The sequence below is a fragment of the Scylla paramamosain genome, chromosome 41, assembly GCF_035594125.1.
Source record: "Scylla paramamosain isolate STU-SP2022 chromosome 41, ASM3559412v1, whole genome shotgun sequence".
NCBI lineage: Eukaryota > Metazoa > Arthropoda > Malacostraca > Decapoda > Portunidae > Scylla > Scylla paramamosain.
In genome coordinates this window covers 12,566,967-12,586,966 of record NC_087191.1, presented here as the reverse complement: position 1 = coordinate 12,586,966, position 20,000 = coordinate 12,566,967, and the positions used below count along the sequence as shown (strand labels likewise).

At 44.2% G+C, this 20,000-nt stretch overlaps 4 protein-coding genes across 4 annotated transcripts in view; 3 read left to right on the top strand and 1 right to left on the bottom strand.

The window, feature by feature from the left end:
* Nucleotides 1-231: 231 nt before the first annotated feature.
* LOC135093061 (uncharacterized) lies at nt 232-1,822 on the top strand. The gene is made up of 2 exons (XM_063991935.1): nt 232-476; nt 952-1,822. The coding sequence occupies exons 1-2, from the start codon at nt 287-289 to the stop codon at nt 1,206-1,208; spliced, it is 447 nt and encodes a 148-aa protein (XP_063848005.1). The 5' UTR covers nt 232-286; the 3' UTR covers nt 1,209-1,822.
* Nucleotides 1,823-3,114: 1,292 nt separating this feature from the next.
* Nucleotides 3,115-15,954, top strand: LOC135093055 (E3 ubiquitin-protein ligase SHPRH-like). The gene is given in 10 exon segments (XM_063991926.1): nt 3,115-6,356; nt 6,640-6,833; nt 7,076-7,271; nt 7,400-7,534; nt 7,536-7,583; nt 8,097-8,291; nt 8,915-9,295; nt 9,379-10,578; nt 10,740-10,925; nt 11,182-15,954. Coding segments are annotated over 10 exon segments (5,502 nt in total). The 5' UTR covers nt 3,115-4,019; the 3' UTR covers nt 11,812-15,954.
* Nucleotides 15,955-16,134: 180 nt separating this feature from the next.
* On the bottom strand, nt 16,135-19,323 carry LOC135093060 (uncharacterized). Its single transcript, XM_063991934.1, has 4 exons — nt 19,231-19,323; nt 18,080-18,288; nt 17,543-17,697; nt 16,135-17,164 (listed from the first exon to the last, which is right to left on the bottom strand). The coding sequence occupies exons 1-4, from the start codon at nt 19,314-19,316 to the stop codon at nt 17,111-17,113; spliced, it is 504 nt and encodes a 167-aa protein (XP_063848004.1). The 5' UTR covers nt 19,317-19,323; the 3' UTR covers nt 16,135-17,110.
* Nucleotides 18,155-20,000, top strand: part of LOC135093056 (uncharacterized) — a 16,669-nt gene continuing 14,823 nt past the window's right edge. The window contains exons 1-2 of the mRNA XM_063991927.1: nt 18,155-18,294; nt 18,745-18,873. The gene's annotated coding sequence lies outside the window, so the exon portion shown is untranslated. The remainder of the gene's footprint in view (nt 18,295-18,744; nt 18,874-20,000) is intronic.

Here is a 20,000-nt window from a genome sequence, read left to right as displayed (position 1 = left end):
ATTCATTTATCTATCTATTTGCCTATATCCACCCATCAGTCTATCATCCACCCATCCACTCTTGCACCCATCCACATCTATCCTCTTCTTGCACGCCTAACCCAACACAGTTAATCCTCTTACCTCGAAATCCTTCTCTAACACACTGCAAGAGAGAGAGAGAGAGGGAGAGGGAGAGAGAGAGGGAGAGAGACGAGGCCTGTATATAAGCTCCGTTGGAAAGACAGAAACTTCACACTCATCCGAGCCTCCAAGCTACTCGGGTCACCTCAAATTCACGTTTTCTATGACCATGCGTTGTCTCCTCGTGGTGGTGGTGGTGGTGGTGGCGGCCGTGCATGCTCGATACGCCCCTACGAGAGATCATAACATGGACTGGAGGGCAATGATATCAGGGAACCAGCAGTTTAAAGACGCCAGGATCTTGTATTCCCTGATGAACAATGATCCGGAGCTAACGTCGCTGGAGAAGAGAGGTGGGTGGTGGTGGTGGTGGTGGTGTGTGTGTGTGTGTGTGTGTGTAAGTTTTGTTTTATTGATTTATTATTGATAGTTTCCTTTCTTTTTGTGTTTCTTTAGTACGGAGAGATTGTTAGAGTTAGGTCCTTACCCCATATCTCTCTCTCTCTCTCTCTCTCTCTCTCTCTCTCTCTCTCTCTCTCTCTCTCTCTCTCCTCTCTCTCTCTCTCTCTCTCTCTCTCTCTCTCTCTCTCTGCCAGAAATACTTAAATCTCTGGTTTCCCTCCTCCTCCCTCGTTTTACCTTCTTTTCACCCTAATTTACCCAGTTTTCATCCTATTTCACCGTTATCGCTCCCCCTAGACAAAATATAAATCTCTTTAGCTCCCCCTCCGCACGTTTTCTCTCACTCCCTGACCGAGATGGGTATACCAGGGGCGAGAGAACATCTTGAGTAACGCCTCTTAACCTTCCTCTCTTCCTCTCCTACAGAAATGGTTGGATTTGACAGCAGTGAGAGGGCATTTGAAGGGTTCCAGCACCCATTCTACTACCACCAGCGACAGCAACAGACAGCGGCAAGAGATCCTGTTGTGTTCAGCCGTCTCAGCGCTCTCACAGGCGGAGTTCCGTTTTCTAGAAGTTCCCTCAACGATATGAGTCTCGGGGCGTACCAGCAGCAAGTCCCCGCCGTTCCCCAGGGCCCCTCCCACCCACACAAGGATGTAGCTATGGGTGGCAGTGTTTAGGATACCATTGTGATGATTGTGTTTCCTCCTCCGCCTCTTCTTCTTCCTCTTCTTCCTCCTACTGATTCGTTTTCTTCGTCTGCTGTTTCTCCTCTTTCTTGTTTCCTCTTTTTTTTATTGTAGTCTTCTTTATTCTTGTTCTTAATGGTTGTTCTTGGTTGTTCTTTTCCTTCTTCCTCTTCCTCTTTCTCTTCTTGATTTCTCTTGATTTTTTTTTCTTCCTCTTCTTCTATTCACTACTACTACTATTATAAGTGGCCTCTCACTCCTCGTCCTCCTCTTGGTCTTCCTCCTCCTCCTCTTCTTCTTTACTCATAAGACACAAAAACTAGAGACACAAAACGGAAAGTCTACATTTTCTTCATTTTCTTTAAGTATCCCCTATCAACTCCGTTTTCTCTCTCAGACGTCACTATTTTTTATCGCCACTCGCTGTATTAGACATAGAAAACGTGTGTCGTGTTTGTAATCTAGCTTGTAACCACCAGATCTCCTCCTGCTCCTCTTCCTCCTCCTCCACGTCGCGGCCTGACCTAACCGGAGCCAAACCAAGCCAATAAGCCCTCCCAATCTTGTATTTTACTGTAATAATACACTACAAGGCGGTACATTAACCTCTTGTGTTCTTCTGTATTCCCCCTGTGTAGTAGTAGTAGTAGTAGTAGTAGTAGTAGTAGTAGTAGTAGTAGTAGCAGAAGTGAGTTTATATGGGCAATTTGCGGCTGGATTTTGCCGGGAATATTTAGCCGGGCGCGAAATGCACTTCCAGCCGCAATATTCAGCCGCCTTCCAACAAAGAGCGGCAATTTCCCACGGTCACATGAGAACAGCTATTAACACAACATTGGAAACAGAAGGAACAGTGTTGGAAAGTGTTTTAGTAATAACCATTGACTTTACCAATATATACGATAAATTAAGAAAGTATTTAAATTTACTTAATAGTTTTTTTGGATCACGCTATGCAGAAGTGTACTTAACTGAAGAGAATATAAAAAAAAGACGTTTATAACCGAAAATGCTTATGAAAACGAATTAATATGCATTTACTTCTCATTTATTACTCATAAGCACTGTTTGTAGCTCAGAAAAGACAAAATCAACAATCTATTCCTCTATTGCGCGTCTGTACAAACATTAAAGTCCTTTGAAGATGAACAAAAGGACAGTCTTAGGGTGGCCATACACGTTCAAAAAAAGCGTCAAAATTTTGCATCAAAATTTTGACGTGTAACTTTGATACAAAATTTTGATGCATAATTGGCCACACACGTTTAGGCGTTTTTCACATCAAAATTCAGTATAGTCAAAATCTTGGACATGGATGCATCAGTGGCCACAGCACTAGTGTTCGCATTGGACTCTGATAAACCTCCTGGTAAACGTCGGAAATGGTCAATGGTTTCTAAAACAGGAAACCTACGGACACGTCAACCTCCTCCAAGAATTACGTGTTAACGAACCAGGGGACTTCCCTAACTTCCTTCGAATGGATGCGCTATCGTTCGATGAGTTACTCTGCCTTGTCGAGCCATTGATAAGGAAAGAAGACACCGTCATGGGTCCATCCATACCACCAAGTGAACGCTTGTACTCCTACAGGTCTTCAGTTCCGTCACCTGATTTGGCACTTCTGTCCATTTTTCGAAGTTCATTGCGAAAATTTGTTCGCAGATTATTTATTTTTTTCTTCAGATCTTCTAATGTGGCGGAAGTAAAATGCTCACGATATTTCTGCAGTAGAATGTCATAGGCCTCGGCTTTCTTAGCACGATTGCTATAATCATCCGACTTAATTCTCCACAAGGCTGGCAAGGTCCGATACACTCCTAAAACTTCAATCAAAAATTTCTTTTCGGCCTCCTTCTTCGCAGACATGGCGATCCTGTCTCCTCGTCAGTCACCTGCGAACTACACAGTTTCATCAAAATTTTGACAGGAGCCCACACACGCATCAAAAATTTGGCGACTCGTCAAAAAATATCAAACGGATTTGATCAATCAAAATTTTGCTTCAAATCTTTTTTTGACATCAAAACGTCCTACACACACTCAAATTTTGCATCAAAATTTTGATGCAAATTTTTGACGCTTTTTTTTTTTAAGGTGTATGGGCCCCTTTATTAGCAATAAAAAGCTAAGGAACAAAGAAACTCCCTAACGAGAGATCAACTACCCATCGCTTCGCCGCTTGTTTACTAAGGACTAGTTAATCTTGCTGTACGGGACTCGGCACTTCAACCATTAAAAATAAGACGAATTAATGCATAAATCAAGCATAACAAGTAAGAACTAAATAGAATATGAACTAATAAGCGCATACAGGCTGAATAACGTTAGGAAATAAGGTAGAAAGAGGAGAAAGAAGGAAGAAATGATAAAGAAACAACACAATAACACAAGAAATATTAAAAAAAATGGATAAATACGAGATATGAAAGAGAGAGAACCACAAAACAAGCAACAAAAATTAAAACCACACCTAAACAAACCAAGGGAAAGGGAGGACCGTTGACAAAGAGGAATAATAACCATAATAACCACGAAAAGCAAGCGGCTGGCCACAAGAAGAGGAAGAGGAGGAGGGCGCGTGTGTGTTTACATCACTCTGACAAAAACCTGATAATTTAATCCACTATTCCACGGAAATTACGAAGTGTTAGACTACCTTAAGTGGAGCAGAGGTGGAATGGTGGACTGAGGAGAGTTAGAGACGTGAGGAAGATCGGTAAAAGGAGGAGATAAGGGAGAAAAGAGTGATAGATGAGGGAGTGAGTTTGACAGACGCGAGGAGAGGAAGAGAGAGAGAGAATGGTGAGAAACAAACAACCTCCACAGCAATTAAATGACGCACAGCAGAGGAGAAATAACTGGAACCTGCTGGATGGCGCTGCTGGACCTGCTGACCATGGAGGAGCAGGAGAGAGAGGAGCAGGAGGAGGGGAGAGACAACCAGATATGGACGGAAGAGGAAGAGGAGGAAGACCACGGCAAGCTAGACATGAAGAAGAGGAAGATGATTTGCTGGATTTGATAGTGAGAGATGAATATGAAGATGATGATGATGATGATGATGATGATGATGATGTGGACTTCATACCAAGGCGTGTCCACTTTGCGGAGTTGGATGATGTATATGTGGATGACGACGTGGAAGTGGTGGAGGTGGCGCGAGTTGTGCCCAGGCGGAGGCAGCAGCATCAACAGCAGGAGGTGGAATACGGCGCCTTCCGTGACGTGTTAGATAATGCTCAGTTTTACGTCCGCGTGGGGATGGACGGTGACAGCGCAAGGAGGGAGAAGGACAGGAATATTGTGTGCTACCTCGGGAGTCTGTCAGTGGCCCTGCAGAACGCCATGACGCAGGAGGAGATGCGGGAGATGCCATGCAGTGAATTTTGGCTGTATGTCAGTGAAGAGGCGGACAAGAGCGCGCTGTACTTCGAGTGGTCGTCAGCGGAAGGCTCCCCAAAGAAAGCCAAGCAGAGGAAGAGATCTGCCGACAACTTCCGGTTCTACATGGTGGCAGGCACCCTCCCCGTGGACATCTGGCAGGGGCTGGGGACACAGTGCCACTTTGATGTGCGTCTGGGTGCCCTGCAAACCAACACCCTGTCACTAGAGGTATACCTAAAGAAGGGTGCATTGTTTGACCTGACTCAGCGCGGCGACAAGGCCATCAGAAGTGAGGGCATGGGAGCGGTGATTGCACACTTCTTCAGCGTTGAAATGGTGACCTACAGCGGCGAGGAGGTGCTGAAACACGACTTGGAGGAGCTGTACAGTGCTATCAAGGCCCACCACTTTGGCCAGCAGTACAGCGCCGTGGACCCTCAGCATCCGAGCCTGTTTCCTAAGCTCCGGCCGTACCAGAGGAGTGCCGTGCAGTGGATGCTTCACCAGGAGAACTACGGGGAGGAGGATGCCCACAGGAGGCCCACAGACGCCCTGCACTGCCTGTACACGGAGATCAAGAGCCAGGATGGTGTGGTGCTGTATTTCAACAAGTTCGCTGGGTTCCTGGTGAAAGATAAGCCCCTTGCTGTGCCACCAACACCTGGGGGCATCCTGGCAGACGAGATGGGGCTGGGGAAGACTGTGGAGGTGCTGTCCTGCATGCTGTGTCACCCTCGCCTGGACGTCCCAAAGCCTGAATACTTGGAACCAGTGACAGTTGAGGCTCAGAAGACGAGGAGGAGGAGTAAAGCAACGAAGAGATTAACTGGGGAAGACATTTTCACCTTAGACGCACCGGAGAAGGAGGAGGAGAAGAAAGATGAGGAGAAGGAGGTAGGGAAAACAGAGGAGACAGAGAAGATTAAGAGTAAAAGTGAGAGAACAAGAACCAGGGCACGCAGCAAGAGACCGGCTGGCAGGATTAAGGTTCACATTCCAAAGAAAACGGAGAGCAACCCAGAGGTGACGAGGAGCGGGCGGCCTCGGAGAAACGCGGCGAAGGTCATCAACGGTTACGCCTCAATGGACGACGACAGGGAGGAGGAGGACAGCGACGGAGAACCTGAGATAAACTTAGAAGAGGAGGATGACGACGAATACGAGGAAGAGGAGGAGGACGAGGAGGACGAGGAGTATAAAGTGGAGGAGAAGAAGCCGCGGAAAGTCGTCCTTCCACAAACGGCGAGTCAGATAGTGGAGAAAGAGATAAAGAACAGCAGCGAGTGGACAGCCATCGAGTCTGTCATTCTGCAGGAGTGCTGGGGCGGAAAGGTGGGGCAGTACAAGAAGGAAGGCTCGTTTAAGGACTTCCGCAAGTTCCTGAGGATGCGTAAGAAGGATCCCTACTACATGATGACCTTGAGGGAGCGAATACAACTGCAGCATCAGACGGATCTCGCTCGTTACAGCGCCACGGAGATCGTCAAGCGGAGAACGATACAGAATTTCTTCAACACGAAAGTGGAGCCAAAGACTTACTTCGAGTGCATCTGTGGAGCGGCAGATGTGGACACAGGGCGGTTCAGGGTGCAGTGTGGTGTGTGTGGGTTGTGGCAGCATGCAGAGTGTGTGCAGTATGATGTGAGTGATTCTTTCAGGGGTGCCTATGTCTGTCCCCACTGCTGGACCACTCAGCCGCCTGTCACCTCCGGCGCCACACTCATCGTCACGCCCTCCTCCATCAGCTACCAGGTGTGTGTGTGTGTGTGTGTGTGTGTGTGTGTGTGTGTGTGTGTGTAATCTTACCTTATCTAATTTGATGTCACCTTAGCTAATCTAACCTAATTTACTTAACCTTCCTCTAACTTATAGATAAGAGAGAGAGAGAGAGAGAGAGAGAGAGAGAGAGAGAGAGAGAGAGAGAGAGAGAGAGAGAGAGAGAGAGAGAGAGAACCTAACCAAAGCATGAACAGTACCCACTCATACCAACAAAAAAACAAACCTAACCTAACCTAATGGTGCTTCCTCTCCACAGTGGGTGAACGAGATCATGAAGCACGTGAAGCACAAATCAGTGCGCATGTTGGTGTACCGCGGTGTGGCTGCGCACGGCTACACCCAGCCACACTGCCTCGCCAAGTTCGACATTGTCATCACCACTTACGAGACTCTGAGCCGAGAGCTGAACTATGTTGACCTGCCCCACAGCAACAGTCAGGCCGGCCGCAGGTATGTGGAGGCGTGTGTTTACGTTGTTGCGGGATTGAGTTAAATGTTTTTTTTATTCTTTTTTTTTCAGAGCTAGTTGTGCATTTGTCTTTGTGTGTGTGTGTGTGTGTGTGTGTGAGTGTGAGTGTGTGTGTGTTAACAAAACAAAACTATACCTAACCTCACCAAACCTAACCTAACCTAACCACACAACACCTAATCTAATCTAACTTAACCAAACCTAACCTGCCTTGCTCCGTCAGGTTCCGCCACCCAAAGCGGTTCATGGCCACACCTTCTCCGCTGCCATGTGTAGAGTGGTGGCGTGTATGTCTGGACGAGGCGCAGATGGTTGAATGCACCACCACCAAGACGGCTGAGATGGCACTGCGTCTGGCGGCCGTCAACAGGTGGTGCGTCACGGGAACACCGGTGCAGAAGACTGTGAATGAGCTGCAGGTGTGTGAGTGTATGTATGTGTGTGTGCGCGTGTGTGTGTGTAGGGTTAAGTTACATCCTGTCCCTTCCTCACCACTGGGCATCATGTTCCTTTACCTTCTCTTTTATTGTCATGTCTCGCACCACAGGGCCTGCTGATGTTCCTGGGCGTGGACCCGTACTGTGTGCCGCAGTGGTGGACGCGCTGCCTCTACCAGCCCTACTGCCGGGGGGTGAAGGCTCCCCTGCATTCCGTCCTGGCGCGACACCTCTGGAGGAACTCAAAAAAAGGACGTTATTCATCAGATCAACATTCCACAGCAGACTGAGGAGGTATGTTGGTGGTGGTGGTGGTGGTGGTGGTGGTGGTGGTGGTGGATCTTTAGTTTTGTCTGTCTTATAAATTGTAGATCTCTTTGCTGTTTCTGGTTTTCCTCTCTTCCTGTTTGCTTTTTTCCTGTCTCTTTTTCCTGTCTGTCTGTCTGTTTTCCTGTCTTTTTTCTGCCTGTTCATTTTTCCTCTTCCTTGTTTCTGTTTCTCCTATGTCTCCTGCCCCTCTACCCTCTGTTTTTCTTTCCTCCATCTCTGCTGTGTCATCTCACTAACACAAGAGCTGCCAAGAGTCAACCAGTACCTTCACTCTTTTCTTTATAAACTCTGCAATTCTCAGCCAATCATCAAACCACACAGAACATATCCTACAAACATCCTTCCCATCCCACAAAGATCCTTAACCACCCCCCCTCTCCACCAGCTATCCTTGACAAGACTAGAAGACCACTTGTACCAATAATCCTACTATCTAACAACACACAGGGTATCCTACAGACATCCTTCCCCCCACAGGTACACTGGCTATCCTTCACAAGGGTAGAGGAGCACTTCTACCAAGGCCTCCTGGCGCAGTGTTCCTTCGACGCCCACCACAGGCTTAACCGCTTCCCAGACGGCAACACCAAGCTGAGTTCCCTGGACCGCGCCACCCTTACTTACCTGCTGCAGCCTCTCCTCAAGCTGCGTCAGGCTTGCAACCACCCACAGGTCAGGGAGAGGGGGAGAGGGACAAGGAGGGAGAAGAGAGAGGGTGTTGGGTTGTCAGATTAAGAGAGAGAAGGCAAGGGAGAGGAACAGAGAGGATGCTAGGCTGTAAGAGAGAGAGACAGGAGGGGGGGAGAGGGACAGAGAGGGTATTAGGGTGTGAGATTGACAGAGAGAGAGAGAGAGAGAGAGTACCAGTATTAGGATTATATAGAATTACAGAAGGGTTTATAATGTACTGATCTTAGCTAATCCTTTCTGATCTTAAGTTTTTTATAATCCTTTTTAATTCCCTTTTATTCCTCTGTGATCCTCTCCAGGCTTATTCCTATCCCAGTCCTCTCCTGCAGGTGGTGAGGGGTCAGTTCCTCCTGTGTGATCCTCCCTAGTGCCTTCTGTTCCCCCTCTGCTCTTTTACAACCCTCCTTAGGCCCCTTTTGTTCCTCTGTGATTCTCTCCAGGCTTCTTATTCTAGTTCCTCTCCTCTCCTGCAGGTGGTGAGGGATCAGTTCCTCCTGTGTGATCCTCTCCACTTCCTTCTATTCCCCTCTGCTCTTTTTTGATCCCCTTTGACCCTCTGTGATCCTCTCCATGCCTCTTATTCCAGCCCCACTCCTCTCCTGCAGGTGGTGAGGGGTCAGTTCCTCCCGCTGGCCCGCAAAACAATGACGATGGAGATGCTGTTGGAAAACCTGATGAAGAAGACCAAGGTGGAGGCGGAGGAGGCACACCGGCTGCTCATCGCCTCCATCAACGGCTTGGCGGCCATCCACATCATCCGCCAGGAGTGGGTGGAGGCAGTGGAGGCGTACCGGGAAGCTCTGCAGTCCATGGAGGAACACTCGGATATCAAGACGGACTCCCTGCAGCGCCTCCACACACTCCACAACTTGGCGGAGGTTCTGGAAGCCAGCCATCCCGGTATCCACCCCACACTGAGGGACGCCAAGCTCAAAGAGGAGGCTGAGGCAATACGCTCCAAGTACCTCAGCCAGCACCCCCAGCAGGTAGGTCTTGGCTGCTGCTGTTTATTTACACACACACACACAGACACACACAGACACACTAACACATCTCCTCCCTCCTACAGGTGACATCTAGCAAGGAGGAGTGCCTGAGCAACACAACTGCAGTGCAAGACCTCCTGAAGAGCTTTGTGTCGGACGGCAGTTGGTGGCTGGCGGCACTGCAGTCCTTCGACAACGAGTTCGTGCTGGAGGTCCGAGACGAGATGCTGTCCTCTTACTCCCGCTTTGAGGAGAACAAGTGTCTGCTGCATCCGGTCACCACACGCACGCACCTCCAGCTGGTTCTTAATGCCGAGATGAAGAAGCTAAACAGCCAACGTGACGACATGATTAAGGGCATCGAGCACCTGCACACGTTAGACCGCGCTGCTCTGCTCAGTGGTGCTATCGACTGCCACCTGCGGCCTACCGAGACAGAGCCGCCCCAGTGCCTCCTCTGTGCCACCCATGAGTTTTTCGAGGACTACGAGGAGACCCTGTTTTCCATGCGGGAGACCAAACACAGCCGCACCACCGAGGTCTCCAGGGAAACGCAGGATGTCAAGGACCAGGCCGTCATGCGCTTGGCCACCAGACGGGGACACTGGGGCCAGGGGGAGGTGGAGCGCGTCCTACGGTACCTGCAGACCAAGTGCCTGCCCCGCGTGGAGGAGGAGGTGTATCAGGACTCCCAGACACACTTCCGCATGCTGGACGCCATGAAGAAGGAGTTTAAGAATTACCGTATCTGGTGGCGCGCCGTGTTTGACTCCGTGTCGGCGCTGGACGAGGTCAACATGGCCACCATACGGCTGCGGCTGCGGCTCCCGGACGAGGAACTCCCACAGCAACAGAAGGGGCGGCGGCGGGAGGGTGACGACCTGGACCAGCGGCAGGACGTGGTGCGGTACATCTTGGAGCCGACAGAAATCTCACAGCAGGAACTAAGGCTCAACTCGGAGCGTGTCGTGGCCGCCAATGACCTCAAGACAAAACTCGGGCAGCTGCTGTACCTGCAGAACGTGGCAAAGACCGATTTTGGCAAGCACGGCGGCCACAACCCCGAGCCATGCCCCATCTGTCAAGGGGAACTAGGAGAGAAGTGGGCCGTATTGGGATGCTGCCACAGTTACTGCATGTACTGCATCCGGGCGCTGATCAACCAGGCATCTAGCGGCATCAACAGGAGTGTGCTGAAGTGCCCCGTGTGTCGGCAGCCCACACGGACCAGGGAGGTGTCCTACGTGGATGTGCAGGCCAGTGTGGAGGAGGAGGAGGTGAAGGTAAGTTATGGTGGAGGAGTGGAGGTTCTTTGGTTACTGAGAGAGGAGGAGGTGTGGAGATAGTGTGTTTACTGTGTAGTTTGTGTGTTTTTTGTCTCCTCTCTCTCTCTCTCTCTCCTATTTATCTATCTATCCCTGTATGTGCCTCTCCCTCTCCACAGGTCCAAGGCAGCCTGTCCACCAAGATGCAGGGTGTGGTGAGGCTAATGCTGAGGCTGCGACAGAGGGACCCCAATGCTAAGGTGCTCATTTTCTCCTCCTGGGTCGATGTGCTGGATGTCATCGCCGACGCCTTCGCTCAAAACGGCATCACCTATCGGGCCCTCCACCAACGCACTAAATTTCATGTGAGTTTGTTTGTTTGTTTGTTTTGATTTGTTTTGTTTCTTGATTGTTTTCTTATGCTGTTTTGTGTGTGTGTGTGTGTGTGTGTGTGTGTGTGTGTGTGTGTGTGTGTGTGTGTGTGTGTGTGTGTGTGTTATAGACTCCAGCAAACACCTAGCATAACCTAAACTTAACTAAACCTAACCTAATCTAATCTAACCTAACTAAACCTGTCCAAACCTAACCTAACCTAACCAAACACCCCAAACCTTTCAACAGAGACACCTGAACAGCTTCAAGACAAACAGCCAGATCACTGCCCTTCTCCTCCCAATCTCCTCTGGCGCAAACGGCCTTAACATCGTAGAGGCAAGGCACGTCGTTTTGGTCGAGCCAATTCTGAACCCTGCCGCAGAACTACAAGCCATCGGGAGGGTGCACCGCATAGGCCAAACCAAGGAGACAACTGTGCATCGATTCCTGGTACGTAAGACAATTGAGGAGAGAATGTATCATATTTTAAGACACCATTGTAATCTCTCGGACACCGGCCAGCACACAGATGAAAACACAGTGACCATTGAAGACCTCAGGAACCTCTTTCGTCACCCTGAGGAGCTTGAGCTGGAAAAGGAGCTGGAGAGGAGGGAAACTGAGAACGCTGGTGGTGATAATCGTCCTGGGGCTCCGAGTGGTGTTGGTGGTGCACGGGGCGGTGATGGAGTGGATGAAGGGACAAGGGATGGTGACAATGGTGATGAAATGGATATATTAGATGAGATGTGTGGGGTGAGGGAACTAGAGGAGGGAAATAACAGTAGACTTGATGGTGATAGGGACACCAGTACAAGTAGAGATGGTGATGATGGTGATGGTGATGGTGGTGGTGATGATGGTGAAATGAGTTGAGGTGAGCAAAAAAGAGGAAAATAAGTTTGAGATTAAGTTGATGTGGTGACAGTTAGTTGATGGTGAATAGTGAAGGGAAGAGAGGTGTTTCTGCTGCAGGTGATTGTGGTAGAGTAGTGAAGTATGATGGTGTTGAGTTGAGGTAAGAGAGATGGATTGATGGAAAGTTGAGGCGAGCTGGGGAACAAAATATTGATGCTGAAGTTCATGAAAGGAATAGAAGGGATGATTAAGGAAAGATTGTTAAGGAAGAAAGATTATGAAGCAAAAAAATATTCAGAGTTTAGTTTTTTTGTGTGAATAATTGAAGTGATGATGTGAGGAACTAAATACTGATGCTAAAATTGATGGTAGGAATAGAAGCGGTGATTTAGTAAAGATTGGTAAGGAAGCAAGATTATGAAGCAAAAAAATATTCAGAGTTTAGTTTTTTTGTGTGAATAATTGAAGTGATGATGTGAGGAACTAAATACTGATGCTAAAAATTGATGGTAGGAATAGAAGCGGTGATTTAGTAAAGATTGGTAAGGAAGCAAGATTATGAAGCAAAAAATAACCAGTGTTTAGTTTTTGTGTGAATAATTGAAGTGATGATCTGAGGAACTAAATATTGATGCTAAAATTGATGGCAGCAAAGAATAGAAGAGGTGATTAAGTGAAGATTGGTGAGGAAACTGAAATATTTAACCTGAAGGACAAAGATTATGAAGAGACATTGAGGAATTTAAGTTCGTGTGTGAAAAACTTACAATTAACAAGAATTTTGTGGGTTTTTTTATAAGGAAACAATTTTAACAAAAGATTATGAAGCAGAAAAAAAAAAATTAAGTTTGTGTCTAAAAAAAATGAAAATTCTAAAATTTTGATAAGTTTACGAATTTCCCAAACAAGACTTGGAAAGGCGATGAACTTACAAACTGAAAACCTTAACTGTATGTATGTAACTTTACCAGAACACAAGAAATCTAGTTTATTTTAATATGGCTATAATTTAGGAATGAAAAAACAGGATATGTGTACGATCCTAATCCCACTTCATATCCGACAAGAAAAAAAACACTTAGAAATACAAAAACAGAAGAAAAATGAAAAAGAAAATATGTATAAACCTTTTCTGACTACCTAAATGTTTATAAGGCAACAAGCAGCAAGGGCCACAAGTCTTATCACCTTCCTCACTTATTTCCTGCAATTTTCCAAGTTTCCCCTGCAATCTAACATCCACAAATCCACTAAGAATATCCATTATGCTATTTTAAACAACTGACAGAAGATTTGATAACACAAGAAGATGAGAAGATGCAAAATGATGGGATTAATTGTGGCGGTGTTCAAAACTTGTGTCCCTGTCTGTACTTGTGATAGTGTAGGTGTGGTGGGAGTGTTGAAGGAAAGACTTGTGCATGTGGGAGTATGTGGGTCACTGCCAAGTCTCAGGTGAAGAGCAGTGCTGGATTGGCTTGCAGGAATTGTGTTTGGTGTTTCTGAAGTGTTGTGAGATAGAAATTTGGTCTGGTTGGATGATTGGTGTTGTCAGTTGTTGGAAAGGTGTTTGGGTGTTGGAGAAGTTGTAACTGGTGTTGGATTTTACAGCCGTGTCTTGTGTTGTGAAGGACGTGTCTGGTTGCTTGAGAAGTGAGTGTTAGTTCTTGTGCTCTGAAAAATACGGTTTAATTTGAAACTTGCTGTTTTGGGCTGAAGAAAAAGTACTGTTTTGATTTTTTAGAGTGGTGTTTGATTTGAAAAAAAAAAAAGGATGTTTTAGTTTCTTTAAAAGTGGAAATACATGTGAGAAATATTTGAGTTTAAAAGTGGCATTGTGGATTTGTGTTTTAAAAAGTGAGATTGCATTTGTTTTTAAGTGGCATTAGATCCAGAAAGAATGTTTTGTTTTAGAAGTGGCATTGTATCTGAAATGTGCTTGTTTTTAAAAGTGGCATTAGCTTCAGAAAAAACGTTTTATTTTAGAAGTGGCGTTGCATTGAAATGTGTTTGTTTTTAAGTGGCATTGGAACCAGAAAGAAAAATGCTTAGTGTTTTATAAAGTGACATTGCACCTTAAAAAAAAAAAAAAAAAGCCTTAAAAATTTAAAATACAAATGGTATCTACCCTTTAGAAAAGTATTACCTGAAAGTGTCATTGCATTGAAAACGGAAGTATTTGACATCCAAAAGAAGAAGAACACAAGCTGAACAAACCACCAAAAGAACACAAGCAAAACTGTGTCGCAGGGATACATGAAACCCTCTTTGGTTCGTCAAGTTACTGAGAAAACCCTGCTCAGTTTTTACATTGTGCTGATGTTTGAGAGAAGAAGTAGTAATTGTAGTAACTTTTATGTTAGTACTGCGAGAGTCAGTAGCACCAGTAGGCATAGCAACGCGTGTGTGTGGGTGCTGAGTGCTGCTAGACTCCTTGAACTGTGTAATTGATAAGAGTATTTCGTCAAGAGAGAGGAAGTTAGACACATTGAGATATACATGTTTTGAAGGCTGGCAGATAGGTAGGGTATAGAAATTCATGGTAGAACTACAGATAAACAGATAAAGGTACAGATGCACAGATAAAGGTACAGATACACAGATAGAACTACAGATATTTGACAAGACTACAGATGTTTCAGATAAATCTACAGATATTTGAGATAAAACTACAGATATTTGAGATAAAACCACAGATATTTGAGATAAAACTACAGATATTTGAGATAAAACTACAGATATTTCAGATAAAACTAGTGATATTTCAGATAAAACTACAGATATTTCAGATAAAACTAGATATTTGAGATAAAACTACAGATATTTGACATAAAAGCCCATAGATACTCAGACAGACAGACAGACAAAAGAAAAATAAATAAATAGAAGCAGATTGACTGATAAAATAAATAAATAATAGTAATGAATAGAGACAAAGAAAGAAATAAACAAAGATAGATAAAAAATAATAAATATAAAAAAAACTGACTGACAAAGATAAACAAGAATAAATAGATGAATAAAGATAATGAAAAAAATAATAAATAAATAAATAAATAAATAAAAATGAATAGACAAGAATTATTATCACCACCACCACCACCACATCACCACCACCACACAAGTCCCTCCATGTGACTCACCACAGTTCACCACACCAGTTGGCCACCACAACACCACACTACCACATCACTGCCACATTGTCACTGCCACCACCACCACCACTGCCACTACCACCACCACTGCCACCACCACCACCACTACCTTGTTATTTTGTGTTAGAGTTTCAATCTTGATTTTTATTTTTTTATTTATTTTTTTTTCAATCTTAATTATTCATCTTCTCTTCTCTTTCTTTCTTTCATCTAAATTAATCTTATCTTTTCCTTCTCTTTCTCTTCATTTTCTTCTCTCTCTCTCTCTCTCATCTCCTAAATTATTATTCTTTGTCTCTTCTGTTTTCTTGTTCTTCTCTTTATCCTTCTTTTCTTTCTTAAAATATGCTTCTCTCTCTCTCTCTCTCTCTCTCTCTCTCTCTCTCTCTCTCTCTCTCTCTCTCTCTCTCTCTCTTCTTAGCTTAAACATTTCCCTCCTCCTCTTCTTCCTCCTTTTGAACATTCTCTCCTCCTCTTCCTCCTAACTTCTAAATTCAAAAACCCTCCACTCCTTCTCTTCTTCTTCCTCCCATTCCACACAGCCTCCCCCCACACTCCACATACATTCTGCATTCCACTGCCCTCCCCCTCAATGCGTCCCATCCACCCCATGATAGTTATTGTGGTTCGTAACAAAGAAAAAAAGAGAAAAAAAGAAAAAAAAGTGAAATATTGAAAAGTTTGTGTTGATTTTGTTTCTTTTCTCGTACGATGTTTAGTGTGTGAATCATTAAGGTTTATTATTATTATTATTATTATTATTATCATTACATTCCTGCCGTCAGTCTGTGCGCCGACCCTTTATCAAAAATGTACCTGCACAAAATATACTTAGTTATTATTATTATCATTATTATTATTATTATTATTATTATTATTACTCTTATTTTTAGTGTTATTAGAAGAATTTCAGTGATACTTTTAATACTCTGGTGGTGAAATAAAGTAGATTTTTGATGGTAATTTTTCGAATTAAAGAAAAGTAGGTTGAAATATTGATTGTAAAGTGTGTTTGTGTATCCCTTAGAGAGAGAGAGAGAGAGAGAGAGAGAGAGAGAGAGAGAGAGAGAGAGAGAGAGAGAGAGAGAGAGAGGTGTAGATCCGAGGTGATGACATAATTGGTGATAAAAACATAAAATAACAATAGTAAAGGAACAGTAAAGGAAAAATATAATAAAACTAGTGATAGTAATAATTGCGAGTCGTTTATTGCCGGTAACGTAAACAGAAACAAGGAAATAATGGTAATAAAAATAATAATAATAACAATAATAATCCATTCAGGTAGTACAAGGAAAGAAAGGAAGAAAAATAAGATGACAATGAATATATAAAAAAAAAATATAACGAATAAATAAAAAAAAAAAAACAGGAAACAGGAAAGTAAGAAAAGAAAAAAAAGAAAAGAAAACCTAACCATTATTTTCCTCCATTGTTACCAAACCAAACCAAAAAAAAATAAAAATAAATAAATAAAAAAAAAATCCATACAAACTTCAATTCATTAAGTCCTAGAACAATAATAATAATAATAATAATAATAATAATAATAATAATAATAATAATAATAATAATAATAATAATCAAACCATGATTATCAAAGGTCACAAGCCAGGTCACAAAATGGCTAACGAGGTGATCAAATATTTCACCTGTTACTGCATGTCTGTCTGTCTGTGTGTCTGTGTGTGTGTGCGTGTGTGTGTTTTGTGGAGGGTGAGGATTTGGCTGTGGTGGAGTGTGGTTAATTGGGAGGTATTTAGTCACAGTGGTGGTGGTTGAGAAAGTGGAGAATTGAAGTGGTTATGTGTTGGTGTGGTGTGGTAGAAATATGACTGTAGGTGATATGAGAGAGAGAGATTTTTGGTAGTGTGGTGGTACTGTGGTGTGGTGGTGAGGTAACGGCTGTGGTTGATGAAGGAGAGAAGTGTGGCGACTGTGTGGTGTGGTAGACTGTGGTAAATGATAAAGAAATTTGGTTATATGTGGCTGTGTGGTGTGTTGTGGCGTGTTGTGGTGTGGCATGTTGTGGTGTGGTGTGGTGTGGTAAAACTCCTCCGTAAAATGTGGTGAAGTGACAAGTGTGTGGTAGGCTTGTGTGACACCCCAGCGTCCTGATGTGGCAACTCTGCTGTGGCTGCCGTGGTGTTGTGGCTGTGGTGTTACTTCTTGAAGGACGACGCCATGCTGAGGACGGTTGAATGGAGGCTGTCCCGCTGCACCGCCACCACCGCCGCCACCACCACCACCAGGAACAAGATTAGGTGAAGTTGTCAAATGAGGTAAGGTTATATATATTAATCCTTAAATTCAACTTTTTCATGTTTTTCAGTGACACAGGAGTAGAAGGAAGGTTAGGTTAAGCTTAAATTCAACTTTTTCATGTTTTTCAGTGACACAGGAGTAGAAGGAAGGTTAGGTTAAGTTAATTTAAGGTAATGCTGAGTAAAAAGTCATTGAAATTGATTACTTATGTGAGTTATTGATGTTTTCAGTGATTTAGCGGCAGAAAGAAGGTTAAGTTAGGTTGAGATACTACTACTACTACTACTACTACTACTACTACTACTACTACTACACACAGACAAACACACCTGATTATGGAAACTAATATTCAAACTGTGGGCGGCCTTGCACAGATCCTGCAGGCGCGACAGACACAGCTGCTCCTTGCCACAGAGCTGCTGCCACCCCTGCTGCCCGTCCTTCACTGCCTCCTGCAGCGCTGACACCATGTTCCCACTCACCACTGCGGCATGAGGTTCGGTTAGGTTAGGTGGAGAAGGAGGAAGGGAGGTTGTGGGTGTGGGTGAAGAAGAAGAGGAGGAGGAGGAAGAAGAGGCTGTTATAGGTGTATTAGAAGAAGAAGGAGAAGAAGAACAAGAAGAACAAGAAGAGGAGGAGGAGGAGGCAAAAATCTAAAAAGAAGAATAAGAAGAGAAAATAAAATAATTACAAAAGATGAACACAAAGGAAGAAACAAGACAGAAAGAAGATGAAGAAAGAAAGAGAAGAAGAAAGACGAAAATAGAGAGAGAAAAAAAAAAAGGTAGGTAACTATTATTATTATTATTATTATTATTATTATTATTATTACCACTACCACCACCACCACCACCACCACCACCAACCTCTCCAATACTCCTCAGGGTTAAACACCTCCTCCACCTCCTTCTGCTCTCCACCTTCCACCTGAGGCTGTGACGAGGCTTCCCACTCCTGCTGCCCCTCCTGTTGCTGCTGCTGCTGCTTCCCTACCCCCTCCCCCCCTTCGCCCTGCTTCCCTAGGGGTTCCTCAAGGGCAGTGCTGTTCCTCTGGCCTCTCTCCTGGTGCCCAAACCTGGAGGTGAGTTAGGTTAAGTTAGATTAAGTTAGGTCAGGTCAGGGTCAGGTCAGGAGACGTTAGGACAAGTTAGGTCAGGTCAAGGATACGTTAGGACAAGCTAGATCAGGTCAAGGTACGTTAGGACAAGTTAGGTCAGGTCAGGGTCAGGTCAGGGATACGTTAGGACGAGTTAGGTCAAGTCAAGGTACGTTAGGACAAGTTAGGTCAGGTCAGGGGTACGTTAGGACAAGTTAGGTCAGGTTAAGGATACATTAGGACAAGTTAGGTCAGGTCAAGGATACGTTAGGACAAATTGGGTCAGGTCAAGGATACGTTAGGACAAGTTAGGTCAGGTCAAGATACGTTAGGACAAGTTAGGTCAGGTCAAGGATACGTTAGGACAAATTAGGTCAGGTCACAACCCTTAAATTTATCACATTCTCCAATAAACCTGAAAACTTTCCTCCCCAGAGCCAACCACACCTGCATTCCACACCTGCACTCCACACCTGCACTCCACACCTGAGATAATTAACGAGCGCAGGGAGACAACACACACCTGAACACCCTGTCCACCCACACACCTGTCACTGTCTGCAGGTATGAGAGAGAGAGAGAGAGAGAGAGAGAGAGAGAGAGAGAGAGAGAGAGAGAGAGAGAGAGGAACTGGGTGTGAGGAAAACGAAGGAAGGAAAGAAGGAAGAGGAGAAATTATAAAAAAATGAAAAAAATGAAAAAGAGGAAACTTGAAAACACGCCACGAAAAAAAAAATAAATAAAATAAACTGGAAATTAAACAATAAACCATAAAACTTAAATAAATAAATAAATAAAGACGATTAATATAACACACGATACATAATTCCTTCTTATTTCCTTATTACAAAGCGTGTGGTGTTGTTATTTGGATACGTGGGTGGTGTTGGGTGAGGGCTGGTGGTGCTGTGGGGTGCTTACTCGGTAGGAGGCGCCATGGGGGAGGAAATGGCTGGTTGCTGCATGGCTGAGGCTGCTGGTGAAGACACGTGATCCATGGCGGCCATCTTGTTTGTTATGGTAAGCGTTATTAATAATAATAATAATAATAATTATTATTATTATTATTATTATTATTATTATTATTATTATTATTGGTTACTCGGCTATTTTTATTATTGTTTTAGTTGAATTTGTAGTTTTTAGTCTATTTATTATTTTTTACGTTCTTTTTTTTGGGTGATTATTTCATTTTTTTTTTTTTTTTCAGAGATGCATTCACAATTTGATTTCCTCCTTTCATTATCATCATTTCCTGAGCCTATATTATCAGCACCTGCCACAAAGATCATCACTATGCAATATTTCTGTACCCTCGAATGAAACCCAAGACCAAAAGACGGAAAAACCAAAAATATCCTTAGGCTCGTATCTTAACAAGCCTCCCCGCGTTTCTGGCAATACTAACAAAAAACTCAAATATCACCTTTTCCTGGGCCCATATAATCTTCCTGACCATGATAGATAGGGACTAGGAGACCGGTACCACTTAGCAGAAGGCTAGCCATTGCGAAATACAAGGAGAGAAAGGCAGGAAGGGAGAGAGAGAAAAAACAAACGAAAAAAAAAAACACTTGTTATATCTGAAAAAAAAAGAAAAGAAAAAAAATATCCTCCTGTTTCTATATAATAATCTTCCTGGTTATGATATATGAGACTAGAATACTTAAGCAAAATATTAAAAGGTTATA

Excerpts from the sequence above, each read along its gene's own strand:
- LOC135093061 (XM_063991935.1), top strand. The coding sequence starts at position 287 with ATGACCATGCGTTGTCTCCTCGTGGTGGTGGTGGTGGTGGTGGCGGCC. Across the intron at positions 477-951 it reads AACGTCGCTGGAGAAGAGAG|AAATGGTTGGATTTGACAGC; the intron begins GTGGGTGGTGGT and ends CCTCTCCTACAG.
- LOC135093060 (XM_063991934.1), bottom strand. The coding sequence starts at position 19,316 with ATGGCCGCCATGGATCACGTGTCTTCACCAGCAGCCTCAGCCATGCAG. Across the intron at positions 18,289-19,230 it reads CCCATGGCGCCTCCTACCGA|GTTTGGGCACCAGGAGAGAG; the intron begins GTAAGCACCCCA and ends ACTCACCTCCAG. Across the intron at positions 17,698-18,079 it reads CCCTGAGGAGTATTGGAGAG|TGGTGAGTGGGAACATGGTG; the intron begins GTTGGTGGTGGT and ends CTCATGCCGCAG.